Raw genomic sequence first — 17,070 nt, forward strand, 5'->3', positions numbered from 1 at the left:
CCCTATCCCTCCACAGAGATCTACCCTCCAGCTGTTAGAGGTCCCAGCTGTCTGTGAAAAATTGGATCAACTGCAGCGTCGCCATGGCAGCCACCCTCACATGAGTGATGGCTGCTCAGTCCTGCAGTGAAATCAACTGTTAGAGGTTTAATGTGTGTGAGACATTAAGTCCAACATAAGCACTTCTTTGACCAAACTGCCTTCACCAGCTCAGAATAAAATCTAAACACTATATTTATTTACCACTGCATTTACATTTAGTTCATGTTACTTAAAAGTCCCGCAAGAAGGGCTGAAAATCCCTGTTAATCCCTATTAAGAAAATTGCTACAAGAGATTATTAGGCAACCATTTATTTTCAAACATGTTTCATTACTATGATGCTAATGTTAATAATGTAATAAGCATAAGAAATTAATAATGCTCTCGCACACATTTAATAATATGTTAATAGTATTCTATATTAATATTAAATATATTTGAGAGTTAATATATATTAAGAATCCAAGAAATACTTGTTTTTTAATAATACCGATTTTGTGATATTGTAATTAATATAAAGTACTTTTCTTCCAAATACAAATATTGGTCCAAAAAAAGAAATCTGTGATTATTTTATTTGCAAATAACCGGATGTACAAACCTTTGCGTCACAGCTGTATGTTATAAATAAATCCAGATCGATTTGTATTTCTTCCACTTCCTATGGGCTCAAAGGAAGTGATACATACAAATCTTTTTTACACACACACAAATTCTTTTTACACATACAAATCTCTTTTACGCACACACAAATTCTTTTTACACATACAAATCTTTTTTATGCTCACACAAATTCTTTTTACACACACAAATTCTTTTTACACATACAAATCCTGATTTACAAGTACAAAACTGATATACAAGTACAAAATATTTATGATCACAATTTGAGGCCATACTTATCCTATCGGTATTACGGTAGGATCAGGCCACACCCCTACATATGTTGGGTTCTCTGATTAGATTACTGCTGTCACGTGACCCGACAATAGCGGAAGAAGAAGGCTCGACCGCAGAGCGAAGGTAAGGAAATAAACAAAATAAAGACGGGTCGTTTTAACGGGGAAAACTCCCGGTAGTGTTTTTACTTCCCGCACGTATACAGAGCCTGGGGCTCGCTGCTGACGGACCCGGTGTTCGGGCTCGGTTTGGACGGTAGGTTTACTCAAGTGACGCGGTTTTTTTGGTCGTTCCGGTTCGTGTCGACAGAAAGAAAAAATAAGACACGAACAGATCAAACAGATACCGGATCGATAACCAGCCCAGAGGAGCTCGTGCGGCACGGGGTCAGCAGGTAACCTGAAGTGTGATGGCCCGCAGGTGGAAGCGTTCAGCTGTGTTCGTGTTTAACCGGAAACCGTAAACAGTAAACAGAAACAAAGGTTAAAGACGTCATCGTTTGTCCGGTAACGACCCAAAGTCGGCTGAATAACCTTCATGTTGCGCGCACTTCTACCTTTTTCTTGTTTCAGGCCTCAAACGGGAATTTCCAGGCAGCTGCCGTGACGTCACGACGCAACCGGTGACGCAGCGAAAAAACATTTTTTAAACTTTTATTTTTTTAATATATATTAAGTGGCGGGAGTTTTCCAACCAGGTGCTTTTTATTTATTGATTGATTTATTACTGATATGTACAGCAGTTTAACACTATCACTTTATCAGTTATTGATTAGTTGTTTCTGCTGAATATTGATGTATTGTTTTTGCTCTTTATCGATTAGCTGTTTGTGGACTCTACACCACAGCCAGCTAATGGATGCATCTTAGAAACAACTGATCAATATAACAGCTGAACAGTGTAGATCAGAAATACCTGACCCATACAAACCACAAATAACAATCAATGGATGCCACAAATTCAGATCAGTATACACCAAAATGCCCAATCTGTATCGATGATTTGTTCACTACTGTTTAGTACTGATGACCTGATTGTTGATTTATCAATATAAATCAGACACAGCCAGAGTCTCTAGTGTGTATAAACTGGCTGGTTATGCTGTATATTGATGAATACTGATTGACAGGCCCTTAATTTTTTAAAGTAAGACTAACATGCTTCTAAGAGAAAATAAACTCTAAGAAATGCCTCAGATTTTCAAAGTAAAGGCCCTCAGTTAGGGTTTAAGTTACTAGATTTTCAAAATAGAAATCTGCTTCTTACTGTATCAGTAACAACTGCTGTCTCCTTTTTAGCTAATCTATTTACCTCCAAGTGTTTTAGCAGTAAACTCGACTGATTGGGTTGTGTTGTGTATTAATCGTTGTTTCCCTTGATGTTGATTAGTTTGTGCTGTGTCTGCAGGATCACCCGCAGCCTTCAGGATGCAGAGCACCGCCAACTACCTGTGGCTGATCTCAGACCTGCTCGGTCAGGGAGCGACGGCAAATGTTTACCGTGGACGGCACAAGGTATTTTGCCATGCCAGCCGCGAATTGTTTTTCTCTCTGGAAATACAGAAACACTCCGTGAAGATATCAAGATATTTTTATTCTGGTTTTGATCCCTTCTGTTTATGAAGAAGTGAACTGTTTCAAAGTCTTTCAGCAATATTTGAGTTCAGAACTGATGGTAGACAGCAGATAGATATTGAGTGTTTCCCCTGATTGCAAAGGGGAAACATTCAGGTACGCTTACAGTTTATGGTTTAACATGTCAGAGTGAGAGGCTCATATGTTATTTTCACCTTCTCAAACCTAAAGATGTCACCTGGACACATTCCAGAAAGCAGGTTTAACAAATTCTAAACCTGAACTCTGAGTTTCGGTTCTACAAAAGCCAATCAGAGTTTGTTTTTGTCCTGAGTCACAAAATCCACAATTATCCATTATTATCCACAGTTAACGAATAACAAGTTAACATTAGTTTCTTGTTTGTAAAGCCGTGAAAGCTTTCATATGAGCTTCGATTCCGACTGAAAAAGAGCCAGGCAGCTACTTCTGCATGAGGGGCGGAGTCATTGACTTCATAGTCTGTTACCCTGGTAACATCATCTTGGGGTGAACAAACTCAGTCTTTAGTAAAACCTGCGTTATTGATCTTCACGCTGATGTTGATCTCATTTATTTGTTCCAGGTTGAATTCATTCATAAAAATGTTGTTACTGTGCAGAAAAGTTTCTCCTTTTCAGATCTGAATAATTAAATCTGATGTCGGGTTGAGTTTCGTGTCTGAGCTCAGCTTGTGCTTTAAACCCTTCACGCTGCCTTCAGCCTGCAGACTACGCTGAGGGCAAATTTCTCCCAGAATATTTATGGTCCTTCTGAGTTTCACCTCTTTTAAAAACAGGATTTATTTAAAAAGTGATGATTCTTGAGTGTAATGTACACGTCTGTGTGTAGAAAACCGGCGACCTATACGCTGTCAAGGTGTTCAACAACCTGAGTTTTCTGCGGCCGCTCGATGTCCAGATGAGAGAGTTCGAGGTGCTGAAGAAACTCAACCACAAGAACATCGTGAAGCTGTTCGCTGTGGAGGAGGAGGTCAGTAACTTCATGTTTTATTCTTACTGAGAATATTTAGTCCTAGCAAGTGAAAGATCCCTGATTTGATCCCAGGAGGAAACGGGAATCTTCCAGAAATAACATGTTAGGTTAGCTAGGGCTGTTGCACATCTGGGCCCAGATGTGGCCCAGATGTGCAACTGCTGGCCCACATTCGGGCCTGGCTGTTGTTGTTGATTCAGGTCGAGTCTACATGCTTTAACGCAGCTTCAGGTTCATCTTATATGAGCCAGATGTCAGGTATGTCGCAACTTTTTGGCCACATCTGGCTCACACAATACCTGTGAGTCCCATAACTGAGCTGAAAGGCCCAAAAGTGTCTGAATGATGTGAGGCCGTGATAAAGAGCTCAGCTCCACTCTGCCAGACAGAAACCTCTGAAGGTTTGACCCACGACTCATACTCACTGTGAAAAAGAACCCGTCAGACAAATGAAGCCGAGCACAAGGATGAGGTATTGCCACTGTATCCTTGTGCTCGGCTTCATTTATTTGTTCAGCTGTCTAAGTTTACAGAGTTTATTCAGCTGTAAATGTGAACAATATTCAGCAGAATTTGGGAGTGTTACCTGCTCTTCATAGTTAAGTTATATTTAATTTAAAAAAGCAGAAAATATTATTTTCATTTTTCATGTTGTTGATCTTCAAAACCTTGAAAGCTGCCACTAAAGATTCCCATCATCATAAAATTGGTTTATAGCCCAAAACAAGAAGGAATATTTCCTCTAATGTAAGAGGAGGAAAACAAGATGGAACCTAAAAAACAGAAACAAGAGTGAAGTCCTAAATATTTAAATTGAAGACAAAAGTATAACATTTTTAATGCCATAAATCTGACAACAACATTCAGATTTCGCATTTTTTAGTTTTTAATGTAAAGATTCAAATTTCGTGGTTATTAAAAGAGTTTTGCAGATGTTTGTTTCAGTAACTAAAACAAGTAATTTTTAGCCCTGAATTAGCCTGTCGGGCGCTTCTACCTCCTGACTCTCAGCTCCAGCTTTAGTTTCAGCTTTTAGGCTCAGTTTATGTGGTTCTTCAAAGTGATTTCAAACTAAACTAACATGTAAAAATTGACCAAAGCTGAAATTATATTTTGTAGCTGAGAAATAATGTTGACATCTTTAAGGAGAGTAAAAACATCCTTCTAACGTCCTCCTCCTCCTCTCAGTCCAACACCCGTCACAAGGTCCTGGTGATGGAGTACTGTCCCTGCGGGAGTCTCTACACTGTCTTGGAGGAGTCGTCCAATGCGTATGGACTCCCCGAGGACGAGTTCCTCATTGTTCTCCATGATGTTGGTGAGGGACACATTTAACTGTGACACTCTGCGTTGGTTCCAGCTGATCAGGTTCTTTTAAATGTGAAATCTTGCTCTGTGAAGTTTGAGCAGTTAAAAGGAAATCAAACACGAGTGATCAGTCTTCTCTTTAAATGTGGAAAGAAATGCATATAAATGGTTCAATATGGCGACTGAAACTGATTGGTTGTTGTGTCCCCTTCAGTGGCAGGTATGAACCACCTGAGAGAGTACGGCATCGTTCACCGGGACATCAAACCGGGAAACATCATGAGGGTGATCGGAGAGGACGGACGCTCCGTCTACAAGCTGACCGACTTTGGAGCAGCGAGAGAGCTGGAGGACGACGAGCAGTTTGTGTCTCTGTATGGCACTGAGGAGTACCTGGTCAGCAAAACAAACGCACGCAGTGAACAGGAACTGTAGATAAAGGATGGCAGCATACACAAACATGCCAGTTAGTGATGTCACAGCTGGTGCAGCTGCTGCTGAGTAACTCTTCTTCATATGTCTCTTATGCAGCACCCTGACATGTACGAGCGCGCTGTGCTGAGAAAAGACCACCAGAAGAAGTATGGAGCCACGGTGGACCTGTGGAGCATCGGCGTCACGTTCTACCACGCCGCTACCGGCAGCCTTCCCTTCAGACCGTTCGAAGGGCCGCGCAGGAACAAAGAAGTCATGTGAGATCTAGCTGTGACCTTTGACCATTCTGACACGAATTGAACTGAGCTGAAACTTACCCAGCTGTTTGTCTGCCTCAGGTATAAAATCATCACAGAAAAGCCGTCCGGGACGATCTCTGGCCATCAGAAGTGTGAGAACGGGAAGATCGAGTGGAGCACAGAGATGCCGGTGTCCTGCAGCCTGTCAAAGTATGAGACCCTCACATACCCTGATCATCACGCTCATGAACAAACATGTTGAGGGATATATGTGTGGAAATGTCTCGGCCTGTTGTTTCCTTCATGGTCACACACACAGATCATGTCTCTGGTTTTGTTTCAGGGGTCTTCAGAGCCTCCTGACCCCAGTTCTCGCCAACATCCTGGAGGCCGATCAGGAGAAATGTTGGGGCTTCGATCAGTTCTTCGCTGAGACCAACGACATCCTGCACCGAACCGTCGTTTATGTCTTCAGCCTGCAGCAGGCCACACTGCACCACGTCTACATCCATGAGTACAACACGTAAGCCTTGAGTGCCCGTGCACCTGCTTTCTCAAACAGTCTGCACGGTGTCTGAAAGCTGCTGTTCTTCATGTGCCCACAGGGCAGCGCTGTTCCAGGAACTGTTGTGCCGCAGGACCAGCATCCCTCTGCATAATCAGGAGCTGCTTTACGAGGGCCGCCGCCTCGTCCTCGACGCCAACCGCCAGGCCAAGACTTTCCCCAAGACCTCCAGAGAAAATCCCATCATGCTCGTCAGCCGTGAGTCCGTCGCCACCGTGGGACTCATCTTTGAAGATCGTATGCACTTCCTTTTTTTTCTTCTGTCATGTTTAATAAAACCAGAATTGATGTGATGGGTTTTGTGATGGGATATGTTGGTTAGAAACTGGACTTGATTTTGTTTTCACAGCCAGTCCTCCTAAAGTTCAGCCCCGCTATGACCTCGACCTGGACGCCAGCTACGCAAAGGTACTGAACTCACATCATCTTAGCTGTGAATCTGATTGGCCCTGGAAAAAAATAGTAAAACATTGCTAGTTTATACGGCCTGTTCAATTACAGGAGCTTAGGTGTGTCAGCATAAGAAATCAGGACCACTTCAGGATGAACTCTAACCCATTAATCTTTCTCTAATTCACTCATCTGGTGACTTTTAAGAAAAAAGTTTATTTTGAACTCTTACAAACAGATTTACAGAGTTACAAAGACTGAACTACACAGAATAATTCTGAACTATTTTTAAATAGATAGATAAATAGAGACTAGAAATGATTGCAAAGGGACTCTAAAAATAACTTATAGATCACCCCAAGACAGCTGGGTTAGGCTCCAGCCTCCCCCCCGTGACCCTGAAAAGGATAAGCGGAAGAGGATGGATGGGTACAAACTACCACAAAAAAACTTGAAGCTTTTTGCAGAGGGACCACCGTGAGCCAGTCTTTTTTTCCTTCAGTCCCTCGATGCTCGCTGACCTTCCTCTTCCTGTTGTTCAGACTTTTGCAGGAGATGTCGGCCATTTGTGGAAAACTTCAGAGTCTCTGCTGCTTTATCAGGAGCTGGTGCGGAAAGGAGTTCGAGGTTTAATGTAAGTTCACGTCACAAAAATCTTCTCAGATGTGGAGCTCAGTTGGTTTTCTCATGTGATGTCATTTTTCTTTGTGTATTTATTTGTGCAGTGAGCTGATGAAGGAGGACTACAATGAGATTATGCGCAAGAAGTTGGAGGTTTTCCATCTGTGTAACTTCTGCACACAGATGTTGGAGAAGACCGAACAGCTGTGAGTGAGGCCGTTAACCCGCACACTGCTCCTACAGATGCATCACAAACGAACAAAGCCAGCGCCTGACCCTTAGATTAGCGAGATCGATGGCCTCAGTTCTAACTTATATAGATCCTAATGTCAAAACCGCTGCAGTGAACAACCGGCCCAAAGAGCCGCTTGCAGAGACTAGAAACAACGAGACTTGGAACTATCACCAAGTAGCACAAAGACTCATGTAGTTACTACCAAAACACTTGACATTAATTTAAAAAAAAAAAAAAATATATATATATATATATATATATATATATATATATATATATATATATATATATTAGGGGTGGGTTTTTATAATCGATTCATCGATTAAAATCGATTCTGGCTTGGATAACGTAAAATTGGCCGACATATCCTCAGCATAACCATGTATAATATCCACAAAACTTAAAAAGTGGTTATACACACACAATACGGTAATATTATGTTGAAGCACAGTACGTATCACTCCGCGAGGCTCCGGCCTACAATAGCTGTAAAGCTCCGACAATCCATCAAGCAGTGTGAGTTTGTAGCTTAGCAAAGTTGGACTAAAACATTTGACAGATTTTCGAGCGCCGTGTACATAAAATCGTTTCGAGGTCAGTAAACAAACAACCAGAATTCATACATAAGGCACACGGGATTATAAGGGGCGCTGTCCAAGTGTGCCGTATTTTCCAAAAAACACTGTAATAACGACGGCCCGCTAGCATGCTCTACCAAAAATAGTGCTTTGTTGTGTATCTGAGGGACGAAAGCTAAACCAGTTCCACACCACTGAAGTTGCAGCATTTTTACAAACCAATTCTGTTTCATCCGTTTGATTCAACGATCCGCTTTCGCCCTTCTCATTCTCCGTCGCCATCATACTTTTTCTGCCATGTGCGTACAAAAACAAAGGCACTGCGCATGTGTGTTTTACCCATATTCTAAAGCGATATTTCATTTTCTTATCGTTGCCAAACATTATACCGGTGTTACCATGAACGGTATGATATGGCCCAGCCCTAGTCTCAAGTTGTTTTTCCACCAACCTCGCATTTCTGTTTAACACTGACTTTGTGAATTTGTTCAATGTAAGCAACTCTCTTAGATGGTCACAGTTCTTTAGATCTGTTTTTCATAATTCAGCCTTCATTAACTGTTAAAAGTGAAATGTAATGCAGTGTTTGAATAATAATAATTTCCAGAGTGTAATCCTGAAAGTTTTGTTAATAACGTGATGCTCTCGCCGTGCTTCAGGTTCGAGGTGCTGATGCAGGCCAACATGCTGTCGTCAGAATACGACGAGATCTCAGACATGCACAAGAAAGTTCTCAGAGTGAGTGCTGGCGCTCTTTTCCTGTCTCTGTGCATCACATTTGTTATTCAGACATCTTTCTAACATGCTGCAGTTCTTTGTCTCTCAGACTCTCCAGATTTTTATCAGCTTGGTTCTTAAAACCTCTGAACGAGCTGAAACTCATAAATCCTCTTTTTTAATTTTATTGTAACCTGACAGTAATAATCTGAGAGAACAGCCACACTGAACTCTTGGTGGTGACTCTGATTTTGAGTTTGAGAATTGAAGAAACTTTAAATATTTTGCCCTTCATAAAAATATATCCCGTCAAAATTATGCAAGTTAGAAATATGAACATGCTGCCAAAAACCCCAGAAAAAATAAATGAAAGCATACACAAGGTTCGAGCCGCATGTAGACAGAGCTGGGTATTGCTTCAGGAAAGGAACTAATAAACTGTGCGGGCCATTCAGTGTCGTACTTTCCCTTGAGTGTATCATTACACTGCAGCTCCATCTGAATCTGCACAGGTGCAGTTCAGCAAAGTCCGCTGACTTGGTTCAGCATTACTTGGCAACAGGGAAAGTGAGGCAGGTTGCACTGGTGCATTTGTGACAGTGTCACTTGAAATGCCTTCACAGCATCATACATGCCATGTCCATGAACTGACAGATTTCCTTGCTGAGCTCAAAAACTCTATTGAGAATTTTTATCCCATCTCAGCCAACGGACCTCTGTATGATGAGGAATGTCGGCAAACTCTGAATCTATTTCCCACATAAAAGACTGAAATTGACGGTGATTTAATCTTTTAGCTCAGATAAAATTTATGGTTTGCGTTACGGTGATCATTACATGCTCCATTTTTAGTACTTTACCACACAGCCTTTCCTGGTGTGTGATGCAGTGATATGCTGTTAACTCATCGGTACAGTTCTCCTCCTGCATCTTTACTCTCATCCTGCCGACTAGTCCACTTTTTTCACCGCACAACACCTGCGCTCCATCTGTTGTAAGTCCAACAAGTTTGTCCCAGGGCAGTTTCATGTCGGCTACACTTTGACATACGTTTTAAAAAATGTCTTTCCCTGTCGTTGTCCCGTGCATCGATTTAATGTTCAATATTTCCTCTCCACGGATGAAGATGGCCAGCTGCGCAATGTCCACAGCAAGAGAGTATGCAATAAAGTTTTTGCTTCTTTCACACAACTATGTTCTTAAATCTGTGGCCATCTCACAAACCCGATCAGCAATCGTATTTCTGCTCAGGCTCACATTTGCCAAACTCTGCGTTTTGTCTGGACACAAGATGTCGCACAGGTTCATCATGCAGCTCTTCAGAGTGGTACCGGGCTGATTTGACTGTCTCCTCTGCTACAATACACAGCTTCACTTTGTGATTTTGCTGTGGTGAAAAAAGTCTGCTGAAATGTCAGATTCTTCTTTAGCTCTTCTACTTTCTGTAGTTTCTGCTCTGCATTTAGGTTTTTCAGCTTATCCTGACGTTTTGTCTCGTAGTGCCGTCTTAAATTAATTTCCTTAATTGGGGCGACCGTGGCTCAGGGGGTTGGGAAGTGTATCTGTAACCGGAAGGTCGCCGGTTCGATCCCCAGGCTCTCTGGTCATTGTGTCCTTGGGCAAGACACTTTACCCTACCGCCTACTGGTGTTGGCCAGAGGGGCCGATGCCGCTATGGCAGCCTCGCTTCTGTCAGTCTGCCCCAGGGCAGCTGTGGCTACAACCGTAGCTTGCCTCCACCAGTGTATGAATGTGAGAGTGAATGAATAGTGGAATTGTGAAGCGCTTTGGGTGCCTTGAAAAGCGCTATATAAATCCAATCCATTATTATTATTATTAATTACAGCCACATTAGCTCCACTAATAAGACACACGGGTTTACCAGCAATGTCTGTAAACATATATTCAGTCACCCACTGGCGCTGAAAGGCTCTGTTTTCAGAATCAACTTTTCTCTCCACCATTGTGCGCGGCTAACTTCGCAATAACAGAAGTTTGACTTGATTGACGCGGGAATGTTCCCAGTTAGCCTAGCCTTCAGTGAGGAGGCTGCAGCGCTGCATTATGGGATCTGTAGTTTGTATATTATTAGCGCCTCATATTGCTGGGCCATGCATAACAATAATAGTACATCTATATAAAATGATCTCACGGGCCGGATATAAATGTACGCCGGGCTGGATGTGGCCCGCGGGCCTTGACTTTGACACATGTGGTTTAAAAGGTCAAACTTAACAGCTGAGTAGGACTATAAGAAAAGTGCTTAGTAGTTTTGTGACTCTCAGAAACACTTGAGTTAAGAATTTTTGGTCACGTGCTCACTTTAAAAACCTCCAGTATCACCATACATATGATATCATTAGAGTCTGAGGTTGTCTGTTAATTATGGTGCAGTCGTCTAACTGTGCCTCATTTCTTTCAACTGTTTTTAAAATGTTGGTGATTTTTCTTTGTTTCGTCCTGACGTAATGTTTCTGTGCAGATCTCCGGCTCTCTGGAGCCCATCGAACGTACAACACAAGACGTCAAGAGTAAATTTCTGCCTGGAGGCCTTCTGACCGACACTTGGACGCAGCAAGTTGGGACGCACCCTGAGGACAGGAAGTAAGTTTGAAAGAACAGGAAATAATAATGCAAAAGTGATGTGTGGTGATGCAGTGCGTGACGCTGGGCTTTTTCTCTGCAGTGTGGAGAAGATCAAAGTGCTGCTGGACGCCATCACCGCCATCTACCAGCAGTTCAAGAAGGACAAAGCAGAGAGACGTGAGTTCACAAACACGGCTGCAGATTCAGCTGTTTATCTGTGGAGGAAGAGTCATCGTTAAATCAGGTTTCATTTAGAACCAGCTTCACCTACAGTCTGCATCAGGATCAAAACTTCTGTTGGTCTAAGGAGATTTATTGATGAGGCTCAGAAACAGAAAGCCTGCACACAGTTAGCTTCACGACTGGTCCAACAGCACATGTATTTGTAGGAGTTTCCTTTTCAGAGCACCTAATAATTCTGGAAGATTATTTAAAGAAAACATAAAAACATGATTTACTAAGTTTTACAGCACACACTTTACTGCAGATTGTACCATATCAGCAGCTTTTATTTCATGCCTGATGTTGCTATGTGGCTGTTCATTTCTTCACAATTTGCACAATACCTGTGGTGTACTGCAAGGCTCAATTTTGGGTTCCATTTTATTTTCTATTTATTTGCTTTTGTCTTCCATTGCTATGCAGATGACACTCACATTTACCTTCACAACCTCGCTGCTGTATTAAACTTTTAAAATGTCAGATGTTACGAAATATTCTGCACCTGCATAACAGAAAATCAGAAATCATTTCTATTTCTTTCTTGAACAAAACACACAAACTGAAACAAAAGTGATCCTCCATCAGTCGAAGTTTAAGATGTGGGATATGTGCAGCTCTCCTTTGTTGTCATTGTTGAGCTGTTCTTTTCCATTTACTGACAGCACACTTAGTCTTCTGTTTAATAAAAGCTTTTGTTTGCTGTTGAGGTTTACCAACAGTTATGATGACACGACACTGTCACGCTGTGCTTAAAGCAAATGAACTGAAGGTTTTAGTTAATTTAAGCCAATTTTAAAATCTTTTAAACCGAGAGCATGTCGCTGTCACAGGAGTAAAAGTGAAACTTTAAATGGTTTGGTTTCATTTCTTCTGTTCAGGTCTGCCGTACAACGAGGAGCAGATCCACAAGTTTGACAAGTAAGTTCCGGTACTGTCAGCTATGTGGATGTCCTCCGTCAGGCTCCGCCTTCTTTCTGATGCCATGTTTTTGTTTCTCTCCTACAGACAGAAGTTGGTCCTTCACGCGAGTAAGGCCAGGACTCTGTTCACAGACGAGTGCGCAATGAAGTACCGTCTTTTCATCTCCAAGAGCGAGGAGTGGATGAGGTAATGACAGGCAAGCGGGCAGCTGGGTCGTGACCCGAGCTCCTCTCGGCTTGAGTGTTGACGTTTTGCTTTTTCAGGAAAGTTCATCATGTGAGGAAGCAGCTGCTAAACCTGTCCAGTCAGCTGATCAGCATCGAGAAGGAGGTGACCATGCTGATGGAGAGAGCCATCAAGGTAAACATTAAAGCGATTTCAGGTGCTGGGCGGCTGACGCACACGAAATCTGTCATCATAACTAAGCACATTCGTTTACGGCCAAGTTTCCCAGAATGAAGTCTGGAAGTGACAGAAATACGTGTCTGTTTGTTTGTCTTCCAGCTGCAGGAACAGCTGCCACAGAAAGTTCTTCCTCTGGTGTCCAGTGGCATGAAGCCTCAGGCCTACCTGAGCCAGAACACGCTGGTGGAGATGACTCTGGGGTTTGTTTGTTTCCTCTCTATTGTCGCATCGTGTTGAGTTCCATCTGAAGCAGCCGTGAGTGCTGACTCAGTGCTTCTGTGTTTCAGGATGAAGAAGCTGAAGGAGGAGATGGAGGGAGTGGTCAAAGAGTTGGCAGAAAACAACCATTTCTTAGAGAGGTCAGACTTTTCTGTTTTTAATTTAAGACTACGGTAAATCAGCTGCAGGTTCTGTTTCTATTGTTTGATTTAAAATGTAAAAAGTACGCAGACCGCTCGGAAACAGACGCAGGTTCGATGTTTATGGTTCTGAATTTATTGACTGAATGTTTTCTCTAAACCAGGGATATCAAATTTATTTTACACCGTAGCCCACATACAGCCCAGTCTGAGCCGAACCAGTGATATCTTAATATAAGATAAAGAAGTGCAGTGCAGACTGTCCTACAGTTATAAATCTGTCAGTTCTCAAAACAAAAAGACATTAAATTCCATTTAATGTCTTTTGTATTTGTTTATTTATTTTTATTGTGAACCCAATATAAAATCTGTAACTTTCTGTAATTTGTTTACCTGTTACTTAATTATTTCAATGTAGTATGAATGACCATTGAGGAGTTCCTCACCATCAGCAAAAGCTGTAAAACTAAAATAAAGTTAAAGTCCAAATTTCATGCCCTCCTTTGTATTTCCGAAGTCATGCAGTAGGCTAGTTGGAGTCTTTGGTCGGCCGATTCTGGCCCCAGGGCCTTATGCTTGACATAACTTTGATTTCTGTTTAATCAGCTCATGTAAAATTTAGACCTAAAAGATGCTTATGAGCGTGCCTCTGAATAATATGGACCAGTGCCAACTCCCTAACAAAACAATAAGGACAAAAAATGAGCTGATCAGTGACCCCTAAAATACAGTAAAGTTTATTCTAAAAGAATTTGATTTTTAAAATCAAGTTGTCACACTTAGTACTACCAGTAATACCAGTATTCTAATGGTCGTCAAACCACAAATTTATTGATACATACTGAAGTGTCAACACTCATGATTAGGGTCTTTTATGAGGGAAAAGTGAACATTATACAGATTATACATTATCCTCCTAAAGTTCCATTAAAATTAGATAATTATAATGTTAGTACATTTAATGAAGCAAATAAAAATGTTACCTTCAACTAAAACAGTTTCAAATGTGGCCAACTTATTTTTTTTCTGCATTTTAAAGTTCAGCAGGTTTCTACTTCATATTTTCAGAGCTGAAAAACACAAAAGTTCAGTTTAAAAACAGCAACCAAACCCACAGGAAGTACAGAGGTGGGGGTCATTTTGACCTGGATTTATGAACACTGACACTGAACACGTGAACACTTTCTTAGAAACAGAATAAAAATATTTTTGTTTGCCTGAGCCAGCTTCTGAAAACCTGCCTTCAGCTTCTTGTTTGACTTTCTTTTATTTTAACTTTAGTGTGATTATTTTGGCACAAATGTGACTCTGTCTGGCCTGTATCACCTCTGCAGGTTTGGCACTCTGACACTGGATGGGGGCCTGAGAGGATGAGTGGAGTCGAGTGTCGCTGCAGTTTGTACATATTCTGTGTGTTTACTGTGTAAATAACGTCGGACTGTTGAAGACAAAGCTTTTTGTATGAGTCTCTGGAAACTCTGGCTCAATTGCTTCAGTCGCTTTAAAAGAAAAAGATCGGAGAGGTTTTCAGCTAAGGATCGGCAAAAGAATGCAGAGCAGCTTCATCCAATCACATCGCAAAGAGACCCTGAAACACCTTTGAGTATTTAGGCGGACACAGCCGGGAACAACAGGTTTAGGGAGGGTTTATGTCACGTTTGGAGTCAAATACTTTCGGCTGCAGGTGTTATTGGAAATGATGAATGGATTAAAGATCACCACAGGTGTGTTTACGTTGTTCTGTAGTTTTTCACCTGAAGTGGAATATTTAAGAGAACAGTTTTAATGGATTAAATGTTAATGGTTTAATGGGTAAAAAAATAAATAAAACAAACGTTAACTTCAATGTCTAAAGAGTATTTACTGGACCTTTCAGCAACAGGCTCTGATTAATCTGATTTTACTCTGTAAAAACTTTAAAGCATGAGCAGAGTTTGAGATGCTTTGATATAGAAGTTTTAGGTTCTAATTAATATCAGGTAGAAAACATTTAAATCTCTGACTGATGATTCAGATGAAGCTGTTTCCTGCTCTTTGGGGCAAATTAGGCTAACATTATATAGAGTATATTATGGAGTATTTAATATTTTTCCAGCTGGATTAAGGAACATTTAAGGGTTTGAATCTGTGGAAAAATACAAAATGGCATTAAGTTTGCAATTAAAACAATTTTTAAAGTGTTAACTTCTGAAATGTTCAACTTGATCTGAGTTTTTTAGAGGATTGTGTATTAAATTAGTTTTTTTTTCCTTTGTTAAGTGTCATCAAATGTATTTATTTCCCTCTAAGTTGCATTAAAGTACTGTATTTATGGGGAAAGCTGGTGTCCTTTTAAAGGCACTGAATTTTATCGGACTGTGGATTGAACAGAATATTTCTGATTAATGATTATTTTTTTTCTCATATGTTAGTCTCTCTTTGTCATACCTCTATCCTTCAGCTGGTCGTCCTTTTCGCTATCTTTGTTTTATTTCTTGTCCATGATTAAAACGCCAAGTGACTGTTTAAATGACCTGTAAATACGCCATTCAATCAATCAATAAATAAACTGATCAGGCATGAAGCTGTGTCAGCGTGACCTGTTGAACAGTTTCAGATTAAAAGAGTTGTTTCACACAAACTGCTCCAAAAAAGTGTTCGAGGGCAACCTGATCACAGCTCACCAGACCTCCTTCATGTGGTGGATTCTGTTTATCATTAATGACTTTACAACCTTCAAAGTAAAGATACTAAAAACATGCTGCTCTGATCTCCACCCAACAGCAGGTTTTCAGTTATTAAATACAAGACTGAAGGCAGAGACCCACAAACACGCAGCAGCACGAGGTGGATGCAGTACAGGCCTGAAGAGGAGGAAACACGTGATGCCTATGGTTTCTAGACTTCAGGCAGATCCTGATTGCAGATATTAAAATGTGAGACTGTATAAATGTCTGCAATTCCTAGACAGTTAAAGCAACACTTGTTTTGAAGCCTAAACTAAAAGTGAAAGTTTACACCTCAAACACATCTCCATAGTTTAATTCAAAACCCACTGAGGTGGTGTACCGAAGCAAAGCTGCAAAAGAGCTGTCTTTATCCAGAAACACATAGTCCTCCCTGTAAGAATGAAGCTTAAAATAATAAAGAAATAATGTCAGTCCCTGTTAAACTTTCCAAGCTTTAAAACATTGTTTTAATTACAAAAGGATTATTAGTTATTATTTATTTTAAGCTTGTGCTAATGTTTTTGTTGAGTATTGCAGCATCGACAGCGATCAACTCGAAGGAAAATGACGACGGAGGCAAAAATGTCCTTAATATTTTGTGAACTTTATTCCTCATCAACACGCGGCAAAACTTTTCTCATGGGTGCCATTTTCGTTGTGGTATACTTTTTTTTTTTCTTAGGGGCGTGATGACGCAGCATCCGTGCTCTTACAATGAAACAGTGCCTCCTTGTGGTGGCAACTAAAATACTGTCTCTGTTAAACCACAGTAACCATAATGCAGTTAAACACTGTACAACATAAATACACACAATGAATATCTTAACTCAGTTGTTCTCCTGGCTGAAGTTTGGTCCTTTACAGCATCCTGCCATGCGATTACATTTGTTCCTGACCACCGAGAACACTCACGTTAACTTTTATCGAGTGGAAAAAAGTTAGCTTGTTTATATTATGCTAACATAGCTGTGTCGCTAGCGGTCATGTAGCACATCATTATATACCAGCTAGCCAAACTTCAGTAACCCTACAAACATCACTGCTGTTTAGTTTTCTGTCTTCATTTATGTTGGAAGTGATAACAGAGCTGTACGTTTTAATTTGTTTCCAAAACCCCGCAGTCAGGACATGCTATATTGTATTTAGATAGAAGCTAGCGAGCTAACTTTCTGCTAACTTCTAACTCCATTAAATATCACAAATTCCGTTTTCATGGATGCCTGGATGTTAAACTCAATTGTTACACCTGGT

At 41.0% G+C, this 17,070-nt stretch overlaps 1 protein-coding gene across 2 annotated transcripts; it reads left to right on the forward strand.

Moving 5' to 3' along the window:
• Positions 1-998: 998 nt before the first annotated feature.
• tbk1 (TANK-binding kinase 1) lies at positions 999-15,674 on the forward strand. Of its 2 annotated transcripts, none has more exons than XM_085250823.1 (21): positions 999-1,065; positions 2,350-2,456; positions 3,387-3,527; positions 4,719-4,848; positions 5,053-5,234; positions 5,370-5,530; positions 5,612-5,722; positions 5,856-6,035; positions 6,118-6,314; positions 6,427-6,485; positions 7,010-7,101; positions 7,193-7,294; positions 8,561-8,639; positions 11,101-11,222; positions 11,305-11,381; positions 12,305-12,344; positions 12,432-12,533; positions 12,611-12,707; positions 12,852-12,952; positions 13,040-13,111; positions 14,446-15,674. In XM_085250823.1, the coding sequence occupies exons 2-21, from the start codon at positions 2,370-2,372 to the stop codon at positions 14,483-14,485; spliced, it is 2,172 nt and encodes a 723-aa protein (XP_085106949.1). In that variant the 5' UTR covers positions 999-1,065; positions 2,350-2,369; the 3' UTR covers positions 14,486-15,674. The 2 variants fall into 2 exon arrangements, with proteins under 2 accessions (XP_085106949.1, XP_085106950.1); XM_085250824.1 differs by having other exon boundaries at positions 1,059-1,197.
• The last annotated feature ends 1,396 nt before the right edge of the window (positions 15,675-17,070 follow it).

This window comes from Mchenga conophoros, linkage group LG17, assembly GCF_057382185.1.
Source record: "Mchenga conophoros isolate Kocher_MC1m ecotype Shallow Benthic linkage group LG17, M_conophoros_male_GT1.1, whole genome shotgun sequence".
In the NCBI taxonomy this organism is placed as follows: domain Eukaryota; kingdom Metazoa; phylum Chordata; class Actinopteri; order Cichliformes; family Cichlidae; genus Mchenga; species Mchenga conophoros.

Coding starts and splice junctions, on each gene's coding strand:
- tbk1 (XM_085250823.1), top strand. CDS start 2,370: ATGCAGAGCACCGCCAACTACCTGTGGCTGATCTCAGACCTGCTCGGT. Junction 11,382..12,304: donor GAAGGACAAAGCAGAGAGAC/GTGAGTTCACAA, acceptor TCTTCTGTTCAG/GTCTGCCGTACAACGAGGAG. Junction 12,534..12,610: donor AAGAGCGAGGAGTGGATGAG/GTAATGACAGGC, acceptor TTGCTTTTTCAG/GAAAGTTCATCATGTGAGGA.